This window comes from Phoxinus phoxinus (assembly GCF_949152265.1).
Source record: "Phoxinus phoxinus genome assembly, chromosome: 15".
Lineage (NCBI taxonomy): Eukaryota > Metazoa > Chordata > Actinopteri > Cypriniformes > Leuciscidae > Phoxinus > Phoxinus phoxinus.
In genome coordinates, this window is record NC_136890.1 from 8717580 (window position 1) to 8742233 (window position 24654).

General features: G+C 39.7%; 1 protein-coding gene across 3 annotated transcripts; it reads right to left on the reverse strand.

The window, feature by feature from the left end:
* Positions 1 to 5455: 5455 nt before the first annotated feature.
* Positions 5456 to 21861, reverse strand: ogg1 (8-oxoguanine DNA glycosylase). Of its 3 annotated transcripts, none has more exons than XM_079638179.1 (8): positions 21733 to 21861; positions 20888 to 21042; positions 20093 to 20451; positions 17401 to 17580; positions 7617 to 7795; positions 6961 to 7108; positions 6751 to 6800; positions 5456 to 6660 (listed from the first exon to the last, which is right to left on the reverse strand). In XM_079638179.1, the coding sequence occupies exons 2-8, from the start codon at positions 20995 to 20997 to the stop codon at positions 6496 to 6498; spliced, it is 1191 nt and encodes a 396-aa protein (XP_079494305.1). In that variant the 5' UTR covers positions 20998 to 21042; positions 21733 to 21861; the 3' UTR covers positions 5456 to 6495. The 3 variants fall into 3 exon arrangements, with proteins under 3 accessions (XP_079494305.1, XP_079494304.1, XP_079494306.1); XM_079638178.1 differs by having other exon boundaries at positions 20888 to 21039; positions 21721 to 21836; XM_079638180.1 differs by having other exon boundaries at positions 21721 to 21796.
* Positions 21862 to 24654: the final 2793 nt, after the last annotated feature.

Genomic DNA, 24654 nt, shown 5'->3' on the forward strand with positions numbered 1-24654 from the left:
TATTTGTACAAAATGCTGCACATTCTTGTGATTCTGGATTTTGCACACACAAGTTGTATTGTATTAGTTTAAATGTAGCGACGCACGTTTGTGAATTTGTCAAATAGAAGGGTAGTTGTGCACACATTAATTATTAGCACCAAGCCTATTCATGTGTAGTTGTTTGTGTGTGTGTTGTGAAATGCTTAAAAACAGCGAAAAGAAAGTCTCAAAATCCAAATGAATCAAATGAGATCGACTCAGAAAAGACGTCAATGAATGCACACGTGTCATCTGATCCACACATGCATATCTTCTTTTTTGCATGCGCAAATTATGATACACTAATACAAAAGAAAACATTTGTATTCACAAAAATGTCTGCATTTGTACAAATTGTTACACATTCATTAAATTTTTAATTTTGCACACGCAAGTTGAAAGACATGGATAAAACATATTTGCAACATGTATCAAGTTCATTGATAATTGTGCTTGCATGAGTTAATAATTTAGATACTATTTTCATCCCATACACACACACACACACACACACACACACACACACACACACACAGCATTCCAATCTTGACATCGCAGCATGTTCATTATAGCCTTAATAAAATTTAATAATAAAATAGTCAACCTAACATAAAAAAATTACACTGCTCTGTTTAAATAGTCAGTTGTACAGTTCGTACCGTTCACAGTAAGCACCGCTCCACTGTGATGTTTCCAAGCACAATCGCTATTCTGTATTAACCCCAATATTGCTGTGTCATCTGCATATTTTATTGTGAGATGCTCAGATGTATTACTTCTACACTCGTTAGTGTAAAGAGTGAACAATACTGGTGAGATGACACTACCTTGTGGGGATCCTGTATTGGTCATAATCGGGGAGGACACAGCTTCATTTACCCTAATGCCTGGCTCACACTACAGGAGTTTTGAAATCCTAACCGATTTTTAAATCTGGTTGCAGCACACACTTTAGGAGAATCTTTGCAGATTTTCTTACCTCAAATCTTAAACATGCTCATACTACAAGATTTGAAAATCGCGGCACATTACACACTACAAAATGTTACTAAGATTATCGTGCCAGAGGAAGCGCCTCACGTGATCTACGCAGCAGATCGGAAGCGGAAAAGCGGATGTAAACAAAATGGATACTGTAACACGAAAACTTGCTGTATCAATAATGATCGTTTGTTGTGAGAAAAAGCGGAAGAATAAACGAGTGTGGATGAGAAAATGGTTGGGGAGACGGACTGAACATGGATTGTCAGTTCTTCAGCGAGAAATGCAGGTAAGAAATGTCTGTCACTTCCGTCTCTTCGTAGACTTGTTTCCTATTGGCTATTGTGACAGTACTGACGTAATCACAATCTTGCTCATCCCGATAAATATCAAACATGTTTGATATGATCGGGGCGAGCCCGATTTGTGTGAGAGCAGATCGGGTGGGGCAAGATTCGATCTGTGAAAGCCTCACATTACCAGATAATCTGTGCCGAACATCGCAACCGATCGAGGTCCTCGACAAGATTTTTTCTCCGATTCTCGGGAGGGGGAAATCGGGCATAAATCGGCCTAAAACTCCTGTAGTGTGGGCCAGGCATTACACACTGTGTTCTTTCCGTCAGAAAGGCCTCAACCCACCTAATTATGTTAGGATTTACCCTTAACTGCCCTAGCCTCTCCATCATAATGTGGGGCCTGATGGTGTTAAAGGCGGAAGAAAAATCTATAAAGAGAACCCGGGCATATCGTTTGGGCTTATCCAGATGGCAATTGATATTATGGAGCATCATCTGTGCTCCGCTTGTTTCTATAGGCATTCTGTAAAGGGTCGATATTACATTGCACATCATTAAGAATATGTCTCAGAACGATTCTTTCTAAGCTCTTCATTACGATTGATGTTAGGACGACTGGACGATAATCATTTAAATCAGCTGGTCTTGCTACTTTAGGTACTGGTACGGTACTATGAGCGAAGACTTCCAGGCTTTAGGAATGTAGTGTGTATCTAATGACTTTTGAAAAAGCTGGCAGAAAATTAGGCTAAGTTGTTCACTACACTTCTGCAGGACTCTTCCACTTATTTGATCAGGGCCTGGTGCTTTTTTGAAATCAATTTTATTAAAAACTCTATGCACCTCATCTGCTGTAGGTGGAGGAGTACCATACTGTAGCTGCTGTCTAATGGCATCACGCTCCAGGAGAAAGTCTGATGTTTCGAACCGTGCATAAAAACCATTCAGTTCATTTGCAAATGCTTGATCATCTCCATTTGTATCTATGTGCCTTTTCTTCTCTTCCTTCCCTATCATTGTATACATCCCTAGCCATGCATGATTCAGGTTACGCCTCACGCCTCAATCTGCCCACGCCTCAAGCCCACGCCACTGCCCCACGCCTCAATCTGCCGTTTATATTTCTGTTTACAGTCATTTGTTATCTGTCTAATCTCTTTCTGAACTGCTTTCAAATATATCAATGATAGGAGAGAGGAGAGGACGCTGGCTTGGCTTGTTCGCCGCTTCTCCGTTTCTCTAACCGTAAATCCTCTACAGTGCAACAGTTGTTGTATGTTGTATAGTGTGGCGAGCAGGACGAAGTCGAGGGACATGAGAGAGCGGCACAAGACCAGTGACGTGATTAATGTTGAACGACACCTGCGCGACGTACAAGTCTCGTATCTCTCGCGGAGGAGCAGAAGCATAAAAGGAGGAGCGACGACAGTGAAGATCGAGAGAGAAAATCAGGCCTGTTCCTCTCTTGATCTTCACTGATCTTCTCCTCCTGCTTCCGCTCCTCCGTGAGAGATATGAGACCGGTGCGTCGCGCAGGTGTCGTTCAGCATTAATCACGCCACCGGCCTCGCGCCGCTCTCTCACGTCCCTCGACCTCGTCCTGCTCGCCACAGAAACTGTTTCGGGTTTAAAACAACTTGAGAGAGTAAATTATGACAACTTTCATTTATGGGGCAACTATCCATTTAATGTTAATAAAACAACAAAACACAAAGAGAAAATCACTCACTGACTAAGAACTTTAATGGTAGCTTTTAAGAATCAATGTATAATTTATACAGTGAAGTCTATGTAGTGTTTTAATTTCATATTTGTTCATTTAATTATTTTCTTCAATGCTACTGCTAAATACACCTGCTACATAATGCTCAACAGTACTAATGGACAAATAAAATGGATAACTTATGTTTAGTATACTTTATAGATTTGTTCTACATAATAGCACACATACATCACTCGGATGTCTATTTCATGTTGTGATGTGCTCTTCTGCGATACTAAGAAGATTTTCCTGTCAGATGTAAATAGACGTTTAAAATAAGTGTCTTAAAGATGTTTATGGTTTATGTAAATCCACTTTAGAGACGTAACTTTCGTGTCCTTACTGGAGCTCCCCTGTCAGCTAGAGCTATACATAATAAAACGTGTTTTTACAGCAAAATCACAACTATATTATACTGTCTAACTCCTTTACATCTTCAACAGTTAAAACGTTTACTCTATAGTAGTTTAACACATGCAATTTTAACACAAGGAACCGTGTTTACTCACATTTGAAACCCCCCGCGTCGCTGATCTCCGTGATGTTTGATAATGACGTATCCTCTCGCGTGGCCTCCTGGGATTGAAGAGTATCCATTGGACTGCACTCGAAAATCTGTGCTGAAGCAGTAAGCCATCCGGGAACTTCTCGCCTACTCTTTTATGAATACTGATGTTTCGAACGTACTTTTCCTTTCACGTACTGTTTTCTCCTACCATATAGTAGGAAAGTAGGCATATTCGAACACACTATTAGTATACGTACGTCCGAATCTCACGATAATTAGTGCGTCACCCAGGTAATTCTTGCCTACTCTTTTATGATTCGTACATACTTTTTTGCTCGCCTACTCTTTTTCCCTACTATATAGTAGGGAAGTATGCGGTTTCGAACGCAGCCAGTATGACGTCGAACGTATACAGTTTTTTCAGAATTAAGTAGTAGGAAATTGCTAGTCATCCAGTTTTTTATATCTGCTCCTATATCTGGTAGCTCCTAATTCTAGAAAATATTCACATAATTAAAATTGCATCGTAATGTCACTCTTTACATTGTCGTCTTCTGGCCTTGGCGCTGGCTCGGCAGAACTGCGGATCGTACCACACAAAGTCTTGTAAGCCTACGTGGCCATTCAGCACATAGTTATGGGCATCTAAAGATGTATATGCTCTCAGTTTCTCTTCTTTATGCTCGGTTTCTCTATCGTGTAGGTGTAGAGGTCAGCTTCTCAACCGAGGTAGCGGTTCAGGGCCCCACCTACGTTCCAGCGCCTCATGGACAGTGTCTTCCGTCCCCACCAGGCAGATGCCACAGCCAACCTGGATGACATCATTTACATTAATGATTGGCAGCGGCATATTCAACACACGAGAGCAGTTCTGAGGTCGCTGCCTGTGGTGGGACTCACAGCAAACTTAAAGAACTGCGCAATTGGACGAGAGGAAGTACAAAATCTGGGCTTTACACACGGATCATGGGCAGGTGCGACTGCAAATTGACAACTGCAATTGCAGCCTGCCTGAGACCTACTACTAAAAAGGAGGTGAGACAGTTCTCGAGACTGGCTGGCCATTAAAGAAGCTTGTGCACAACTATTCGGGTGTCACCAGCCCCTTGACTGATCTCACAAAACAGAGAGCACCAGATCTGGTACAGTGGATCATCATCGGCAGTCTGGGGCCTGAGTTGTTAGTTGCTGGCAGCACGAAAATTATATTTTTCAAATAATTATTTATATATATGGGAGCTTACAGCAGTGGCAACCACATTCTATAAACGAACACACACTACCCGTGTTTTTTCAGGACTCGTAACTGTATTTTCGTCCTTACACAACCTTGTTGTGTAAACGGAACAGGACTAGAGACTACTTTTTTGTAACGTCATACAGTGCGAGAGCCACTCCGCGCTGAATGCGGATTCAGTAACTTGCATGTGGATATCTGAGTCTCAAATCTGCTCGCGCTTTTAGAGCAGTTTGCAACCACCAAATTGCCCACATTTATGCCAAGCAATTGTTTTAAATTATGGTGTCTAGATCATACCTGTAAATGAGCATTTCAGCCAGTAAAGTTTTGATGCCATTATTATTCTTTTATTATTGCCTCTGTATACTGCCTATAATAATGTAGAGATTATAAGTGCAGCTCTGCTTTATGTAACCGCTATACCTACTGGCAAAGAGTGAATTTGCATATTTGAATTTGATGTACCGAGAGCCTTTATGGGATAAGAGTGAAGGAGAGACAGGAAATAACAAAGGAGAAGACTTGGACACATGATCAAGAAAGGACCAAGTCAGTAATTGAACGTGGTTCACCTGTAATGCTACTGCGAGACATATTGGAGCTCTGCCCATGAGACCATTGCTTCAACAAAATAGAAAAATTCAGGCAAATTCTGAATTTTATTATTTTTAAAAACTGAGAAGAAAAAAAAAACATATGAAAGCAATAGTTATTAAAATGTATCTTTTATCCGTTTCTTAAAGGTGCATAGCGCAACATTCTGAGTTTTTGCAGAACTATGCCACCTCTGGCGGCAAGCGAAACTGCAGCCAGAGATGTGCACGCTCATGGTTGGACCACACGCACACGCACGCTTGCATGAGCACGAGCTGTTCATAACTGTTCATAACCAAAGGAGCATCAGCCGCAAATCTTTTGTTTACAATCATAATGTCTTCAGAGGTAATAAAGTTATAAATCCCGTTTGAGCCCTAGAGCAGACCGGAGATCTCTCCATTTGTTGAAAGCCTTCCCTATGTTTACTCTCGTCTTATTCCGACGACTGTCTGAGTCCAATTTGGCCCTTTTGGTTGCACTAGACAAAAGTTTTCTTTTTTTTATCTTACGTGGAGTTTGTGTTAGTGTTTGAAATGAACTACAAGCAGGTCTCTTACAATCCATCTTCTACGGAGAATGCCGGCGAATACACAAACCTGCCAGACATAGCTATGTGAGCGTGCCGTGAACGCGCATGACGTCACGCCCAGTCTCAAATTCGGCCCGAATCCTTCTTATTTATTTTACTTTACAGGATTATAGAGACAATCTCAGTGATCAGAGAAGGGCTCATTCAGCCCATCAGGCAATTGTTTAAGCATGTATGGGTTAGAAAATGGGTATTTTTAACATGAAAAGTTGCTTAATGCACCTTTAAAAAAAGTGAAAAAAGATTGATTTTGAATTTATGTTTCTCAAATGCAGTTTTATTTATAACCATTAATATACACAGTGGAAAATATTGTTCCTACCTTGAAATTACCAATCAAATTGAGCGGTTTGAAATTCTGATTATATATATATATATATATATATGATCGATATATATATGAAGTAGATATTCAAAAGATGCATCCTATCCCCACTTTTTAAAAAAACACACAGACTGCTGTCTGAGTTGATAATTGCAAAATGTTATCATTTGATCTTATGACCTCTGATGCTTATTGCCTTTTTCTCTTTTCTGTTCTTCTTTGTATCCGTCATATCTTCTCTTTTTCATCTTGTTCATCAGCTCAGTCTTCTCATCTTTCATTACAGGAACCTCTTCTCTCAGCTTCTGAAACTTCTTTAGATCAGCACAAAAAAGTACCTGAGAAACAAAAAGACACAACAAAGATGTCATCAATGTGAAAAAAATATAAATATTATTATCCAATGAAAGTTGTACAGTATTACTCACAGACTGTGCCCAGCCAGCATAGGGACCCCAGAGTTTTCTAAAGAAGTCACCTAGGAAAAGAGAATAAAAAATCTACTTTTAAAGTAGATTTTTACTTCTTTCTTTTTGTTTAAGAAAACGCAAGTGGAATTTGTCAGTTCAAAACTCACAGGCACAAATTGTAAGATTGCTGTGTGTGGTTGCCAGGCAGAGTATATTATGGGTACTAACCAATCTCTTTGTAGACTCTATCAGTCAAGGTCTTCTGGCTGTTTCCGGCAGCAAAGTTGTAGTCACGTTTGGCGATCTGCCACACATGTGTGTCCACAGGAAGAGCCTCAAACTTGTCCAGTGACATCAGACATACACAGTCAGCCACCTGATCCAAAGCAAACATATATTTCAGATGTAACACAGATGTTTACAGAAAGGATAAATCTATGCGTTTAACAGCTAGAACAATCAGGACAGTTAGGCTGAAATAAAATAAAAGCCCTCATGTTAAGGGAAGTACGCCAGTAGAGGCAATAAAGGAGCAAATGCTAGAAGCATACTCTATGCAAATGTGTTGCATTGTACATACTGTACTTGATAACAATGGAGTTAATCAAAAGTTTGGTTTGAATATGTTAATATTAATCAAGTAGCTTTAAGCACTAACAATTTACCTAACTTTAACTTCAGCTTTAGACTGCCATGATAGTGATTGAGCTGGAAGAGAAAATCCTCAATAGAAGATGGAACTTCATGGTATCACACGCCTTTGAGCAAAGCTGAGAATGCAACGTGTACTTGCGTTGCAATTGCGAGGATAAAAGTGTATGCATTCATGTACTGCTATGCATAGAGTATTTTCATGCAAAAATGCTAGCTTAATAAATAATTACTTTGAGACCAACTCCAGGAAGAGTTCTCAGTGCATCTCTGGCCTGCAGGTAGGGGGCGCTGCGGAGTGACTGGAGCCAGTCAGGGCCATGAGAGTTCACAATGATTAGTGAGCTCTGCTGCAGGAAACGAGCACGGTAGCCAAAACCCAAGTCTCGCAAACGCATCTCCACACTTGGGTCTGTCACATATATACAAACAAACATTCAAATAAAGCATTATCCTTTTCAGTGCTTGTTTAATTTTGCATTGTGGTGTGTCAATGATTTTGGTTTTTAAACACATTTACTCTAAATATTGGTCAGCAGCCAAATATTTTGGTATAAGAATATATACTAAACTATATAAATAACTGTTGTCACAGGCAACCCATTTCTTACATATATGTGCTATTCTCACATCTCTCATGTAAGTCTATGATCTTTCTTCTCATAAAATATAATTATTTAAAGGGATAGTTCACCCAAGTTCTTGAACAGATTAAATTTAGCCCTTTATTCATATATAAACATTAAATCAACATAGATACACAGAGCACATCAAATATGGTAAAAGGATTCTCAACGTTACATGCTCGATGCGCGAGAACAAACCTCTTTGGTTCTTCTGGAAGCTCAAATAAAATTTAAACCAAGTTTGATCGCTTTATATGATTTAGGCTTTTGTTCACAATATAAAACAATGATCAACGCACATACTGTACATAGAGCACATCAAATATGATAAATAGAAACTCAAATGTGCTTGCTTGATCCACATGAGGTTTATTCTCGTGTGTAATGCAAGCACATTTGAGTTTTTATTTATCATATTTGATGTGCTCTATGTACAGTATGTGCGTTGATCATTGTTTTATATTGTGAACAAAAGCCTAAATCATATAAAGCGATCAAACTTACATTTACATTACATGTACATTTATGCATTTGGCAGACGCTTTTATCCAAAGCGACTTACATTGCATTCAAGGTACACATTTTTTTACATTTTGTCAGTTCTTGCTTTCCCTGGGAATCGAACCCATGACCTTGGCGTTGCTAGCGCCAACGCTCTACTGTCTGAGCTACAGGAAAGCCAAACTTGGTTTAAACTGCCAAATTCATATGGATTACGTTCTTGCATTTTATTAACTTTTTGAAGATTTGGGTGAATGTACTTTTAATGGAGGGACAGAAATTAGAAATTAAATAAGACTTAAGTATTTAGAACGACTTGAGGGTGAATTTGTATGTGAACTAACCATTAAACTCAAATCAACATTTCATGTCTATTCTTTTAATTATTTGGTATGTACCAGGGTCTGAAATGAACAAGATATTGTGGCAAAAATGTCACTAACTACAATTACAATAACTACAAACTAATATATTATATAGACTCATTACATGCAAAGTGAGATATTTTAAGCCTTTATTTGTTATAATTTTGATGATTGTTTTAATGAAGTGCTTCGCCTTCTGAGAATATAGTTCCCAGTATGTAAACACCTTCTTTCCTCCGTTTTTTGCACAACTCTCCTTAACCTAAACTTTTGGCAGTCTATATAACTCCACATGTTTTTCCCAGTGCAACAAAACACGACAATAATTTACCATTTTTCAGCAGCAATAATCAGCCAAATTTGCAAGTTCAGTTCAGTGGCATTGTTTACGTTCAGTGCCATTGTTTACGTTCAGTGCCGCCAATATGGCCGACTTCCGGATTTATGATGTGTTGTGAAAACCCTCTATAATTGAAGCATGCACAGGCTACAATGATGGCCCTTTACGTCCTCCTCCACCTCAAAATCATGGTGATGTTTGGCGAACTACGCATATATCGCAAAGCTAGCATCAAGCATATTTTGCGTTCGTCCGTCTGTGCAAGAACCCCCTTTAAGGGTATACCCAACGTTTCAGATGGTATGTCAAGTGTAAACACATGAATCGGATATGGGTCACAATTGATAGAACGTGTAAACGGACGGTAAAAAAAATTGGATATACACTGTAACGGTGAGTTACTCAAAAAAAATGTAATGTTCACGTTGGGCGCCAGACAGTTTAAATAAACTGACAAACAATTTTTACTCTCCGATTACAGAAAAACATAACTTGAGTCTTGAGTTTCATCAAGTCCATTTATATGATTTTTCTCACAACAAAAAATATCTAAATCAATCAGTGTCCAGCAGCAAGCTCTCAGAAATCAAATAAAGAAATCAGTTTGTTACAACTGGAAAACCAGCGCGGTTGCGCACAGACTGAGATAATTCACAATTAGACAAAAGAAAACTACAACAAAAATAATCCCAAAACAGTTCAAAATATAAGTAAAATTATAATCAAAACGAAATTAAATCAAATAATATTTTAGTAGCAGATAGAGGGGATAATAATCGTTCCTGATGAAGAGTTTGAGGTTTTGCAAGAAGAGGGAAAGAGTCAGAAAGTTGAGAGCGCAGGGAAGACTTAATTCTCCGTTAACCTTTCGATGATCAATACGTCGGAAACTTGTCACAGAAGGGATTAACACTCACAGGGTAAAACTTGAGATTTCTGCAGTTTCTCAAGTTTTCTCTTTTCGCGTTGGTGTTCACCCGCGGCGTCCAGGTTCCAGTTCGATCAGCCACTCAATCATTGCATGCGCGTCCGTACGCCAATATTCCATAATGCAGACGTTCAGACATTGTCGACATGAACAATAATCCCACAGCGCACTTCACGACACGCTGAAACAACACCTCGTTTTCCCTCAGACTTTTCCAGACGCGGATTCAACTTCCCGACCAGACTCTCTCTTCCGCTTCTCTACTTCCTCTTTTATTTTCGTTTCTCCGTCACTCAAAAACCACACCTCTTTTTGTTGCCATTTTTAGTTTTTCGTTCGAACAAATTCTCATGATTATAATGAAATTGTATAGATTTATTTTTTGTGATTTATTATGATTATTAATTAAATATTTGTTCCTTTTGACTAGCGGTTCGCTACATCCTCCCCCCATTGGAAAGTCAACCCATGGTTGTTCTACTCTTAGAATCCTAAGAATTCTTCTTCATCCGAAGAGTCCTGAAAGATTTCCAGAATTTTTTTGTTTTCTTGTCTTTCCACCTCTTTAGCTGTAGGATAACAAGGTTTCAGGTTACAAACATTAATATTTCTCATATCTTCGCCTGAGCTTTCCAGGACAACTTGATAATTTATCGGCCCCAGCCGACGGACGATCCGGTACGGACCTTTCCATTTCTTACCCAGCTTAGCCGTGAATTGATGTGGGGCACTTGACTTGGGAAAATTTCTTACCCACACTCGGTCTTGAAACTGGTAAGTCACTTCTCTTCTGTTTTTATTATAGTTTCTTAATTGTCTGAAACGGGCTTTTTTTTGACTAGCTTCTGCCCTTTCTTGAAGTTGATGGAGTCTATCCGTAGTTTCATAAAATGGAGTCTCGGGCAGAACAGGGATTGCTGACTGAAGAATTCGGTCCATAGGACTCTGGAGCTTCCTGCCTACTTGAAGTTCAGCCGGCGTCAGTCCTGTAGTTTCCTGTACTGCAGTGTTCAATGCGAATCTGAACTCAGGAAGGTACGTATCCCACTTTTTATGATTATCTTCAACATATGATGCAATCATACACTTCAAGGTACGATTAACACGCTCAGTCATGTTGGTTTGTGGGTGATACGCTGTAGTAAGTTTTGGCATAACTTTCCATTGCTCACACAATTCCTGAAAAAGGGACGAAACAAATTGGGAACCACGATCCGACAGAATGTATGTTGGAACTCCCCATCTTGTGAGAACTTCTGTTCTGAGGATACGGGTAATGGTGGAAGCTGTTGCGGTTCTCATGGGGAAAATCTCAACCCAACGTGTATAGTAGTCTACCACGACCATTATGTATTCATGTTGTTGTGAACTGCGTGGGAATGGGCCCATAAGGTCTACTCCCAGTAGCTCATTTGGTCTGTTCACAATAGTCTGTTGTATTTTCCCTGGAGGTTTTTTGTTGTCACTTTTCAGGACTTGGCACTTCTCACAGCATTTAACAAAGTATTTTACTTCGGACCACATCCTAGGCCAGAATGCAACATCATGAAGCCTTTTGTAGGTCTTGAAGATGCCCAGATGTCCACATAGGGGGTTCTCGTGATACGCCTGTAACGTTCTGGATTTTAGCGAGGATGGAATATAAATCCGGTAGTGATTTTGGTGATCAGAAACCTGCGTTTTCCTATACACTTTGTCTTCCAGCACTGTATATTTTTCCATCATGACGGAATCTCCTTCCGCTAAAGCACGGAACACCTTTTCAATCTCAGGGTCTTGGTGTTGTTCTGCCCACACCATATCAGCAGAAAAAGGTAGGTCCTCTATCTTTGTATTTGCCGAGAACACATTACAGCCAACAGTCGAAGGTATTCGAGAGAGAGCATCGGGAACAACATTGAGCTTGCCTCTTCTGAACTCTACTATGAAATCAAACTTCTGCAATTTTAAAGCCCACCTCAGTAGACGGCTTGTAGATTTGTTCGAAGTCAGAACCCACTGTAAGGCAGAATGGTCGGTGACTACGGTGAATACTTTTGATTCTAGATAGTATTGCCATTTCTCTAAGGCCCATACCACCGCAAGGCACTCCTTTTCTGTGGCGGAATAGTTTACTTCAGCCTTGGTCAATGTCCTACTAGCATATGCTATTACTTGCTCAGAGTCTACACCTGTTTTCTGTGCAAGCACGGCTCCAAGACCAGTTTCACTTGCATCTGTATACACCGTAAATGGAAGATCTGGTTTGGGATGTCCTAAAACTGGAGAAGAGGTCAGATGAGATTTTAATTGATCAAAGGCATGTTGACACTCTAGAGACCAGATAAAAGAATGCCCTTTTTTTTTCAAGTTATTTAGGGGTTCAGCAACTTTTGAGAAGCCAGGAACGAACCTGTGGTACCATCCAGACATTCCCAAAAATCTTTGAACCTCCTTGAGGTTCCTTGGTACCGGATACTGCTGAATGGAGCGTACCTTCTCTGGATCTGCTGAAATGCCGTTAGTATTGACAATGTGCCCCAAAAATTTGATCTCTTCCAGACAGAACGTGCTTTTCTTCAGGTTGATAGTTAGTCCTGCTTGTTGGAGTTTATCAAACACCATCTGGAGATCCAAGAAATGCTGTGTCACAGAGGAAGAATAAATGATTATATCATCTAAGTACACCAGGCAACACTGACCACGTAAGTCTCCCAGGACTAACTCCATTAATCTCTGGAATGTGGCTGGTGCATTTTTAAGTCCAAAAGGCATCACATTAAAGTGGTAGAGGCCTTTTGGAGTTATGAAGGCAGTCATGAATTTACTTTCTGGGCCCATCTCCACTTGCCAGTAACCACTATTTAAGTCGATAGTGGAAAAAATGGTTGAATCAGAGAGGGACTCCAGAATCTCAGTGATGGATGGAAGAGGATAAGCATCACTTTCCGTGAGTGAATTGAGTTTCCTGTAATCCACACAAAATCTTTGTCCACCATCTTTTTTAGGTACCAGCACCACCGGGGAGGACCAACCAGAACGTGAGGGCTCGATGATACCTGCATGTAACATCTCTTCGAGCTGTTCTTTCACAATGGTCTGTTTTACAGAAGACATGCGGTAAGGTTTTTGTTTTATAGGAATTTGAATGTGGGCAGTTGTATAGATGTGATGCTGTAAAACATTGGTTCTGCCAACTTCATGGGTACACACTTTAGGATTTGTTTGTAAGATGTCGTACAGTTGTGATTTTTCGTATGCTTGTAGATTGGCAGAAGACACAGCCTGATTTATATAGTCTTGAACACTAAGACGATCCACTTTCAATCGAAACCCCGGAGGAGGTATAGAACTGATAAGGCCAAGTTGATGCTTCGGTTTACTACTACCTTTGTGGTTCCTTACTTCCCATGTGTTCCACCCAGATATTGAGGCACTGCCAGGTTGGAAAGGATATGTGATTGAAGGCGTGTGTTTGAATCCGTACACCTGGTCAGCGACATCTATTTGTAGTTGGCTATGGTAAATGAAGTCAAGTCCCAACACAATTCCATAGGCCAAGGCCTTAGAAGGAAGTACAGCCACTGATGACTTTATCACATTCCCTTGTATTTCAATGTCTAAAGCTGTCCAGCCTAGAGGTGACTCCGCTTCTCCGTTGGCAAGATACAAGGGACCACGGCACCAAGGCTTAAGATTTTCTCTTGAGCTATTCAATTCAGCCCAGAGATTCTCATGCATCAATGTATAGCTGGCTCCTGTGTCCAAGATAGCCTTGCCATACCAATTCTCAATAAGTATGGGTACAACCAGCTGTTGTGGAATGGCTTCGGGATTCAAAGGGGAAGGTTGTTTTACAGTGGACAAAGACTCCTTAGCCTGGAAAGTGTCAACCTTAAAAGACTGCTTGGATGATGTCACAGCTGATGCAGCGGAGTTACTAGGGTATCCATTGGATCTGGATTTAGCAGATTTTTGTCTGTTATATTGACTGCTCATTTGCGTAGATGAAGAATTATACTGAGGGCATGACCCAGGAGAATGTATACCTCTACAACGCCAACACAATGGGGCTTTGTCTTCTTGAGGCACGTTAGGAGGATGTAACCCTTTCTGTATGGGACTCGCTCTTCTGGCATGAATGTTACGCTCATACACCAGTTGTAGTTCGTGGTCCTTTTCCATCTGATGACCCAGACGCACAAGCTCATCCACATCCTCCACCCTTCCACGGAGTTGACTGGCAAGATGCGGTTTTATGTGTTTCAATATGAGCTTAACAATGTCTTTTTCAGTGAGATCTGGATTCCATCTTGAACAGAGAGCTCGGTAAGAATATGCAAAGTCTCTGACAGGTTCATGTTCACCCTGTTTTTTAGTTCTGACACGTTCCGCAAGTTCGTCTTCATAGTCTTCGGCTAAGAAAGCGGATAAAAAGGAAGCTTTGAACTCCGTCCAAGATGCCACTTTGGAACGTGTCGTTTCCCACCAATCTCGAGCGGTGCCATGAAGAACAGTGCGAAAAGTAGCAAGAAGATCAATGTCAGACAATGGGTGCAAAGCAAGGAAATCTTGACACTTTGATAAGTACAGTAGGGGGTCAGGATCATCTCCTAGCCTCCCATATGTAGGAAAGACTAATTTAATGTGATCAGTTTTAGGGACAGAGGTAAGAGCAGAAGTAGTTGTCAAGGGTGAAGTCTCCGGTAAACGGGAGAAAGCTGCATGGGTTGATGGCTTTTCCTCGTCTTTCATTTTCCTTATGTGAGCCACTGAGAGTAGATCAAGCTTTCCACTCATTTCATCCACTTTTGTAGACAACCTCTTTAATACTGAGGGTAACTCAGAAATATGGTTTACCAGGTCTGTGTTTTTTTCTTGCACTGTTTTCTGGGTATCTTTTAAGTCTCGCTGAACCTCAATTTGCAACTGATCCACCATAAATCCGAGTTCAGACACAAGAGAAACTTTCACTCTGTCCATTTCCTCTGACACTACAGTTTTGATTGCCTTCATTATTATATCCATCTCACTTTCATTTTTGTCCTTAGCGGAAGACAATACCCCATGTAGATTCCGTAAACTTTGCTCTGTTTGTTCTGCTAGTTTGTTTATCTTGGACTCTACATGAAATCTACTTCTTTGTACTTGCTTAATTAAATCATTTAGAACCTTGTCCTGTTTACCCAAATCCTGATACAGTTTATTCAGATTGTCATGGACTTGCTCCGTAAGTTGACCCCATCCTCTACCAGGGGTAGGAAGCATCATAGGGAGTTCACACTGAATCTCAGACTCGAGTGAGGCTCGCTCACCAGTGGAGAACACACCAGGAGGTTCATTGTGGGTTTCCAAAACAGGGGAAAAAGAAGCAGGGGTTGCAATGTCCATATCTGCCGATTGTAACAGGAAGGAAGGTGGGTCTCTGGGAATGGGGGCATGTATGTTTAGATGATGATCCCTAGAGCTAAGAAGAGGGACATTTAACGGAGTGGAAATGTCTGGAGGGGACATCAAAGGAGATGGAAAAGAATGGTGATTTGAATGAGACATGGTAAATAACAATTGTAGAGTACCAATTTTTACAATCACCACAATGATCAAAACACATACAGCCCTACGATCATTAATCATAAATGACTGCCAAAAACATTTCCATTTTCAAGCATGAAATTACATTTTAGAGAAAACAACCCAGCATTAAATGTTCAATGTTCATTTCAGATTCAAGTAAAGTGTTCGGGCCCCACGTTGGGCGCCAATCTGTAACGGTGAGTTACTCAAAAAAAATGTAATGTTCACGTTGGGCGCCAGACAGTTTAAATAAACTGACAAACAATTTTTACTCTCCGATTACAGAAAAACATAACTTGAGTCTTGAGTTTCATCAAGTCCATTTATATGATTTTTCTCACAACAAAAAATATCTAAATCAATCAGTGTCCAGCAGCAAGCTCTCAGAAATCAAATAAAGAAATCAGTTTGTTACAACTGGAAAACCAGCGCGGTTGCGCACAGACTGAGATAATTCACAATTAGACAAAATAAAACTACAACAAAAATAATCCCAAAACAGTTCAAAATATAAGTAAAATTATAATCAAAACGAAATTAAATCAAATAATATTTTAGTAGCAGATAGAGGGGATAATAATCGTTCCTGATGAAGAGTTTGAGGTTTTGCAAGAAGAGGGAAAGAGTCAGAAAGTTGAGAGCGCAGGGAAGACTTAATTCTCCGTTAACCTTTCGATGATCAATACGTCGGAAACTTGTCACAGAAGGGATTAACACTCACAGGGTAAAACTTGAGATTTCTGCAGTTTCTCAAGTTTTCTCTTTTCGCGTTGGTGTTCACCCGCGGCGTCCAGGTTCCAGTTCGATCAGCCACTCAATCATTGCATGCGCGTCCGTACGCCAATATTCCATAATGCAGACGTTCAGACATTGTCGACATGAACAATAATCCCACAGCGCACTTCACGACACGCTGAAACAACACCTCGTTTTCCCTCAGACTTTTCCAGACGCGGATTCAACTTCCCGACCAGACTCTCTCTTCCGCTTCTCTACTTCCTCTTTTATTTTCGTTTCTCCGTCACTCAAAAACCACACCTCTTTTTGTTGCCATTTTTAGTTTTTCGTTCGAACAAATTCTCATGATTATAATGAAATTGTATAGATTTATTTTTTGTGATTTATTATGATTATTAATTAAATATTTGTTCCTTTTGACTAGCGGTTCGCTACAACACGTAGGCAACAAATCAGATTTGGGCATCAAGACCTTGCAGTGTAAACGAGGTTTAAGAAATCCCTTTATAGCTTATCATGTTATAGACCTGATATCAATTAACTTAATTCGTTGCTAGATGTTTTCCAAGCTGAATCTTTTCAAAATGTCTTGCTTTTTCAGCCATTTGCCAACTTTTTAGAGACCTGGAGCAGGCATCAAATTTGAAATGAGCTCATTTAGTGGATAAAAGTGTAAAATTTCTCAGTTTAAACATTTGCTATGTTATTTATGTTCTATTGTGAATAAAATATTGGCTCATGTGATTTGAAATTATTTTAGTCTTCATTTTATTCAAATTTAAAAAATGTCCCAACTTTTCCAGAATTCGGGTTGTAGATATATAGTTTTATTTAATGCCATGACAGCATCTAAGGCTATTTCCATGGCAAAATTTCAATTACAAAAATACAAATATTATATAAATACAATAAAACCAAGCAAACAAACAACAAGTCATATTATTATTTATTTTTTTACAATTCTACCTGTAAGATCTTGCAGAGGGGGGAAATCATGATAGGCCACATCATCAATCTTGCAGAGGAGAGTCCCGAGTGTCTGACACAGTCTTTCAACCATGCCCTGAATCCGTGAGATGTGATTATTCGAGCTACAGATGAATGAGAAAAGACACTCCACTGGATCTTGACGTAACAAGCGCACTCCTGAGACATTCAAAAAGACAGACACATTCACACACACATTAAAAGGGATTTTTTAAATTAAGAACCACTGTTCACTAGTAAATTTTAGTTTATGTTGCACTTGCTAATATGTCAGTCATCGTGGATCTATAGACACAAAGTTTGTAGTAGTACTGTATATGGCTTGTGGTCATGTGATTTTAACATGTCTGGCCTATGAAAGCAACCTGCTTCCTGTAAAATAAATCAGCTTTTATTAGGCTACTTAAACTATCGGTCAAAAGAACAGATGGTCTGGACAAGTAACACACATAAGGTTGTGCAGTCATAGATGTTCAAAAGAACCGCAACTGTGGTAAGCCCCAGCGTAACAGTTAACCCTTTAAAGGTATAAAACATACTTAGTCAGCCTTAAAGGGACATTATGTAGGAATTACTCCCATCTAGTGGTGAATTTGTATTTTGCATTCAAACTAATTTTGCTCTCCAGCGCCTCGCTTTTTCAAATGCGCATTGCATCTACGGTAGGCGATATGCACCAAAAAGCTTTGACAGGATGTCTTCTAATAGCACTTCGTCGAGATTTCCTTCAGGTGAACAGGTGTTATTTCAAACAAACTGCAACATGACAACAAACAAACGAATGTTACAGTATGAATTACTGACTGTGAAAAACATGAAATATTGTAGTTATGCTATTGTAGGATGTTTGAAACATTGTTATTCATAAAAATAAATCATGAGAACATGAACTTCATCACTGCATTTGCAGGAATTAAATAAAATAAATAAATAAAATTGCAGGAATTTACTAAAAAAGTAAAATCTTTTTTCTTATTAACTGAAGTAGCCTAACGCAATGTTTTTACTCTAATAGCTTATCTTTCCCCACACATATGAACTGTGATAATACAATAACGTTAACTTTACATCGCGATGCTGAGCTACAGTGAAATGATAGAAAAGACATTTGATAGCAATTCGCCTCATTCGTGCAAGTAGAATGAGGCTCGCGTCTACCGCACCGCGCTAAACACCGTGCCGCAGGACCTCTAGACGCGCATAAACGCGTCTTTACATTAAAATCACTCGCGCCAGACGCTCAAGAGTGAGTGAGTAATCATTTTAAAATAAAATTGACTTTAATCAAACCACGGATCCGTGATAAGTTTTGTGATCCGTCTCACCACAGTAGCACTATGATCACTTTGAGGGGAGGATACATTTATCCCCACCGGGGATAAAAATAATTAAGCAGAGGCAGGGATACATTGACCAGAAAGGGGAAATCCCACGCAAAATATTCACAACTTGAGCTAATGGATTGTTTTTGAAAAAGGAGAGCTATATAAAATTAGCCACATTAGCTACATTAACTCTTGTTTTCTGTAATCTGCGGTCACGTTTCCTTTTACGTTCTATTTTTGACGACAATGTTTTCTTCTCCTGTGGCGCGGCATATGTATGGTCCATAATAACAATGCAATCCAGACTTTTAAACTTGCCGGTGCAGTTTCAAGCGCCTCTCACTGCTCTGCACCTGCATTTCTGCTGGTTTCGGCTGGCTCTGAACGAAAACGCGTTGTGGAAACGCGTTGGTTTAGTACTTTTTGTCCCTCTCTGCTATTATAGTTTTGCAAGATGGCGGAACTACATGGAAGCCTCCGTGGACCTACCCGTCCCATGTATATAAAGATAATAAATTCTTCATTTATAAGGATAAGTCAGATAATTGGCCGAGGTATTTGTACACCATTGAGGACATATTTATGAATAAAAATATTGATTTTAGATAATAAAATACCTAAAAAGATACTTATTGTCCCTGTAAGACAAAGTAGCCTACAATAAAAGTCAAAAAAAGAAAAATCAGAAAAAATAATACTCAAGTGAAGTACAGATACTCAAAAAGTGTACTTAAGTAAATGTACTTTGTTACTGTCCACCTCTGTTAATTTGTCACCTGAGCTGCATTACACTGTCGGTGTAAATGCATCTTTACCACTAGTAAATGCTTAAAAAAAAAAAATACTTTACCAATTTATAGTAAATGCCACTTCAAATGCAGCTTTTGTTTCTCCTTCTCCATTGCCCAAGATGGATTGTGTTGATACGTATTTAAATTGATTGGTAACAGCCTTATTGTGTCTTATTATTATTATTAAATTTGATTAAATTTATGAAATTGACAAAAGGTTTAAAAAAATGGATTTAAAAAAGGTAAAAATGCCCATAAAGGGTAAAAATTAGGGATTCACAGAATTTTCGGCCAAAAATGGCATTTTCGCTTTTTGGCCAAAAGAGAAAAAAGGTCAAAAATATGGCGACCTCTCTTGTTCAGCGATCAGGGGTTGTGACGGACATGCGTTTGCAGATTTGCGCTACGCCACTACGATTCTTTCAATACATGGAAAAGAACATCACGAAAATTCAGCATAACTGCATTTGTGTTGAAGAGGAAATTATATGACATGAGAAAATTACAACAGAATTTTCATTTTTGGGTGAATTATTCCATTAATTAGATATGTACCTGTAAAGATGTTTGCTGTATGCTTAAAGTGTGGATCTGCGGTGCTCCAGTTCCTGTAGAGATCCCCTAATTGAACACCTAACTGGAAATAGTCCCTCAGAAGTTCCTCCTCTTTGTTGTCAGGTTCTGACATAACCGTGCACATTCCCACCTCTTCCTGCTTCATGTCAATCATTCTTTTTGACCTCTTCCCCAATAACTGCTCCTCCTCTTCCACTTTTTGTTTCGGTCTGTTTTCTGTTCCTGAATTTTTTTGATGATTGTAAACATAGTACCACAACGTATCCTCTGTTTGAGTAAGCGTCCACACTTTTCCCCGCATTACTCCCGTCCAGTGACCATCTGCAGTCTCACGCCATCTAAAAAGATAGACAATAATGAACAATTGAACACAGACATTTATACGCTTAAAGAAACATTGTCAAAAATCAGCTTTTTTTATTTTGAGGCATTGTACAGAATGAAATACTACTTTACTTACAGCGTGCTATGGTATGCTGCTTACTGTATTTTTAAATACAGCCCATATTTACATAGCAGTACCTACTCAGTATCTGGCCAGTCAAAACACAATTTACACAGACATCTTAAAGGTACAGTATAAAAACAGCATGCTTAGGGTGAGAGACGGTGTGAAATTAAAAATTAAGATTGGCTTGGGAGAAACAATGACTAACATTATAAATGGACTGCAGGGAGTAGCCGAAATAAAATGCTACAAAAGCATAGAATGTGACCCTTTTAAAACAAATGTTTCTTTTGAAGAGAGCAATGAAACAGTAGAATATAGTTTACCTGAAGGTCTGACCACATCCCAGAGTGAGATCCAGCCGAAGCTCTGACTGTGGACATCTGAGTGACCGCCATGCCTTACAACCCACAGAGAGCAGAGCATGCTGGGACATTACGTAGGTTGATCCTTACACCATCAGGACAAATCAAGACAGCTACTGTGATAACAAAATAGAAATAATAATAACAACAATTCAAGGAAAGAATAAAATGAACTTAAACAAATTAAAACATGCTATGGAAATACACGGGTTTGCACAGAAGAAAAGTTTAAATAAATGAGGTCTGTTGCGCACAAAGAGACACCCTACTTAATATATCTTGTGCATGCTGTCTATATTCTATACGACTTTTTATTGCAGTCTATTGAGCAGAAAAAGTTGCCAGCTAATTCTATGGACAAGGGGCGCTGACGGTGCATTCAAATCTCACTTTGTTTGTTTTTTCCCTCAATTCTTATTGTTACATAGGTATGTATATACTAAATAAATTGCTTAAACATGAATTCCAAATATTGGTATCTTGAGATACAAATCGAAACCCGTCCTAGTAAGCTTAGTAAACGATATGATTGGTTTATCTTGATCAGCCCTGAAAAGATAAATAGACCCATCTTGATGTTTCAGCATCGGCAGAGCAGTCGAGCCTCCAATGTTAACAACAACAACAAAACTGTGTAGGGAAGTAGGCAAGAGAGCGTTTTTCAGACGTGTTTTTTCAGTACGTCGAATAAACATGTTTTCACTTAATGCACTGACAGCCCATCGGCTAATCTTCAACATTGTTCTTTTTTCGATTGAATTTTATGACAGATTGAACACCATTCGACGCATTACCTTCTTCTTCTTCTTCTTCTTCTTCTGCTTCTCCTTGGTGTTTTACGGATGTTGGCATCCAAAAAGTTGCATTACTGCCACCTGCAGTCTATACACTTCATAATTATCATTCTTCTTCTTCTGCTTATCCTTTGATGCTTATGTAGCCTACTTGCCCAACCGGATAAATGTCCTGATTTAAAAAAAAAAAAAATAATTAGAAATAACTTACTCGGTTACTACCGTAACCTCAGTTCCCTGAGAGTAGGGAAAGAGTATAGAGAGTAAAAATTAGGGAAAAAATGCCCTATAAAGCTAAACAAAAATATTCTGATAAGAGTGTTTTCCAACAGAGTAATGATACATTGACAATTTAAGTTTGAAGGGAGTAAAGCCTATTAAGGCTTTTAAGGAAATGTAATTTTGAAAAAAGAAGAACTTTTATTTAAAATAAATGTTATTTTTAAATCAGCCTACTTCAGTGTTATATTTTACCATATTATCATGCTTAACGCTGATAATTAGGGCCCAAGCCCTGAAAGGGCGCAGAGCCCTATTGTTCTTCTAAGGGTTTTTTGTTTTTTAGGGCCCAAGCCTTGAAAAGGCGAAGGCCCTATTGTTTTCCAAAGGATTATTAGGGCCCAAGCCTTGAAAAGGCGAAGGCCCTATTGTTTTCCAAAGGATTATTATTTATTAGGGCCCAAGCCTTGAAAAGGCGAAGGCCCTATTGTTTTCCAAAGGATTATTAGGGCCCAAGCCTTGAAAAGGCGAAGGCCCTATTGTTTTCCTTCGGATTATTCTTCTTTATTATTATTTATTATTATTATATTACTACCTTTTGGGCACTTTTGGGGGCCTTAACGTGCTCAAAAACTCTTGAAACTTTGCACAAATGTCAGAACCCGCGGCCATTAGAGCCGGACTGAAGCTGGGACCCGGGCGTGGCAGGGGGGCTCGACAGCGCCCCCTGGAACGCGGTCCGAAAACTTGGTCCATAAATCAAACACGCTTGCGTGTAATAATATGAAACTCGGTACACTTATAGATCTCATCGGTTCATATATCCTTCGTGCTCTGACTTTTTACCCCAGCCCAACAGGAAGTCGGCTATTTGGCGTAGTTTAAAAAACACATGCAATGGAATTTAAAATACTCCTCCTAGACGATTCAACCAATCACCACGAAACTCGTAGTGCATGAAGTCAAGACATGGAGGATGAAAAATTGCGAGGGGATTTTTGATATCTCGAACGGTTTGGCCGTGGCGAGGAAACGAATTTATGGCGAATATTGGAAACAGGAAGTGTGTTATAACATCCTCATACATTAATTGATCTTGATGAAACTTCAGCAGTGTGTTCGCTGTAAGAGGCCGATCACATGGATGTGACTATTGTGAGTCAAAGTTATAGCGCCACCAACTGGCAGCAGGAAGTGTGTCACTTTCAAAATGCTTTGAATTCACCCTCTTATTTTTACCCGATTTGCTTCAAACTTTATGTGTATAATGTAAACACACGGCAGATGTAGACCTGTGAAAGAATTATTGATATCTTAAATACTGTTGCCATGGCAACGCTTTAAACTGTTATATTCTTTTTGGGTGCATTTGAGGCTCTTAACATGCTTCAAATTGCATGAAACTCAACATGCATATCAGATTTATTAGGTACTAGGTATGTGTGAAGTTTCAGAAACGGGCGCGGTGGAGGGGCTCAGTAGCGCCACCTTTAGTCAAAAATGGGGTATTAGTTTTACCTACAGTAACAAAAATCGGTATCTATATTTATCTCCCCGAGCCGGACAACTTTCTAATTTACAGTCATTAGCTCCGACCAACAGGAAGTCAGATATTTTGGTTTGAATGTGATTTGATGGGAATTTTGCCAGTCTCTCTCAGTGTCTGTGTGTGTGAGAGAGGAGGGGGGCTTTATTTTAACCCTTTCTCTGCTGTGTGGGACTTCTCGGGCACTTTTGGGGCCCTTAACGTGCTCGAAAACTCTTGAAACTTTGCACACAGGTCAGAACCTGCGGCCATCAGGGCTGGGCTGAAGCTGGTACCCGGGCGTGGCAGGGGAGCTCAACAGCGCCCCCTTGAACGTGGTCCGAAAAACTTGGTCCATATATCAAACACGTTTGCATGTAATAATATGAAACTCGGTACACATATAGATTTAATCGGGCCGAACAACTTTCGTGCTCTAAGTTTTACGCCAGTCCAACAGGAAGTCGGCTATTATGGGCTGTATGAAAATGCATGCCCCTGGAATTTGATATACTCGTCCAAGAAAAATTATCCTATCGCCACCAAACTCGGTCAGCATGAAGTCAAGACATTGAGGACGGTAAATTGCGGACGGATTTTTGATATCTCGAACGGTTTGGCCGTGGCGAGGAAACGAAGTTATGGCGAGAAAAGAAAAACACATTGTGTTATAACGTCTTCATACATTTATTGATCTTGATGAAACTTCAGCAGTGTGTTTGTTGTAAGAGGGCGATCACATGGATGTGACTATTGTGAGTCAAAGTTATAGCGCCACCAACTGGCAGCAGGAAGTGTGTTACTTTCAAGATACTTTTGACTAAAGTGGGTGGGTTATTTTTACCTACAGTCACAAAACTCGGTATGTAAATTGTGCTTATCGATCCGGACAACTTTCTCATTTACAGTCATTAGCTCCGACCAACAGGAAGTCAGATATTTTGGTTTGAATGTGGTTTTGTCTCTCTCTGACAGAGTTCCCCCTGCCATTCTCTGTGTGTGTGTGTGTGTGTGTGTGTGTGTGTGTGTGTGTGTGTGTGTGTGTGGGGAGGGAGGGAGGGCACACACACAGACAGCCCCCCCCCTTTTCTGTGTGTGTTTGGAGGGGAGCAGAAAGACTCACACTGATGCAAGCTCTAAAGCAGACTTCTTCTCGACAGTCAAAGCGGGGTTACGTTATTGCCCGTCGT

Excerpts from the sequence above, each read along its gene's own strand:
- ogg1 (XM_079638179.1), bottom strand. The coding sequence starts at position 20,997 with ATGTCCCAGCATGCTCTGCTCTCTGTGGGTTGTAAGGCATGGCGGTCA. Across the intron at positions 17,581-20,092 it reads TACAGCAAACATCTTTACAG|GAGTGCGCTTGTTACGTCAA; the intron begins GTACATATCTAA and ends TGAATGTCTCAG. Across the intron at positions 6,661-6,750 it reads ATGCTGGCTGGGCACAGTCT|GTACTTTTTTGTGCTGATCT; the intron begins GTGAGTAATACT and ends TTTGTTTCTCAG.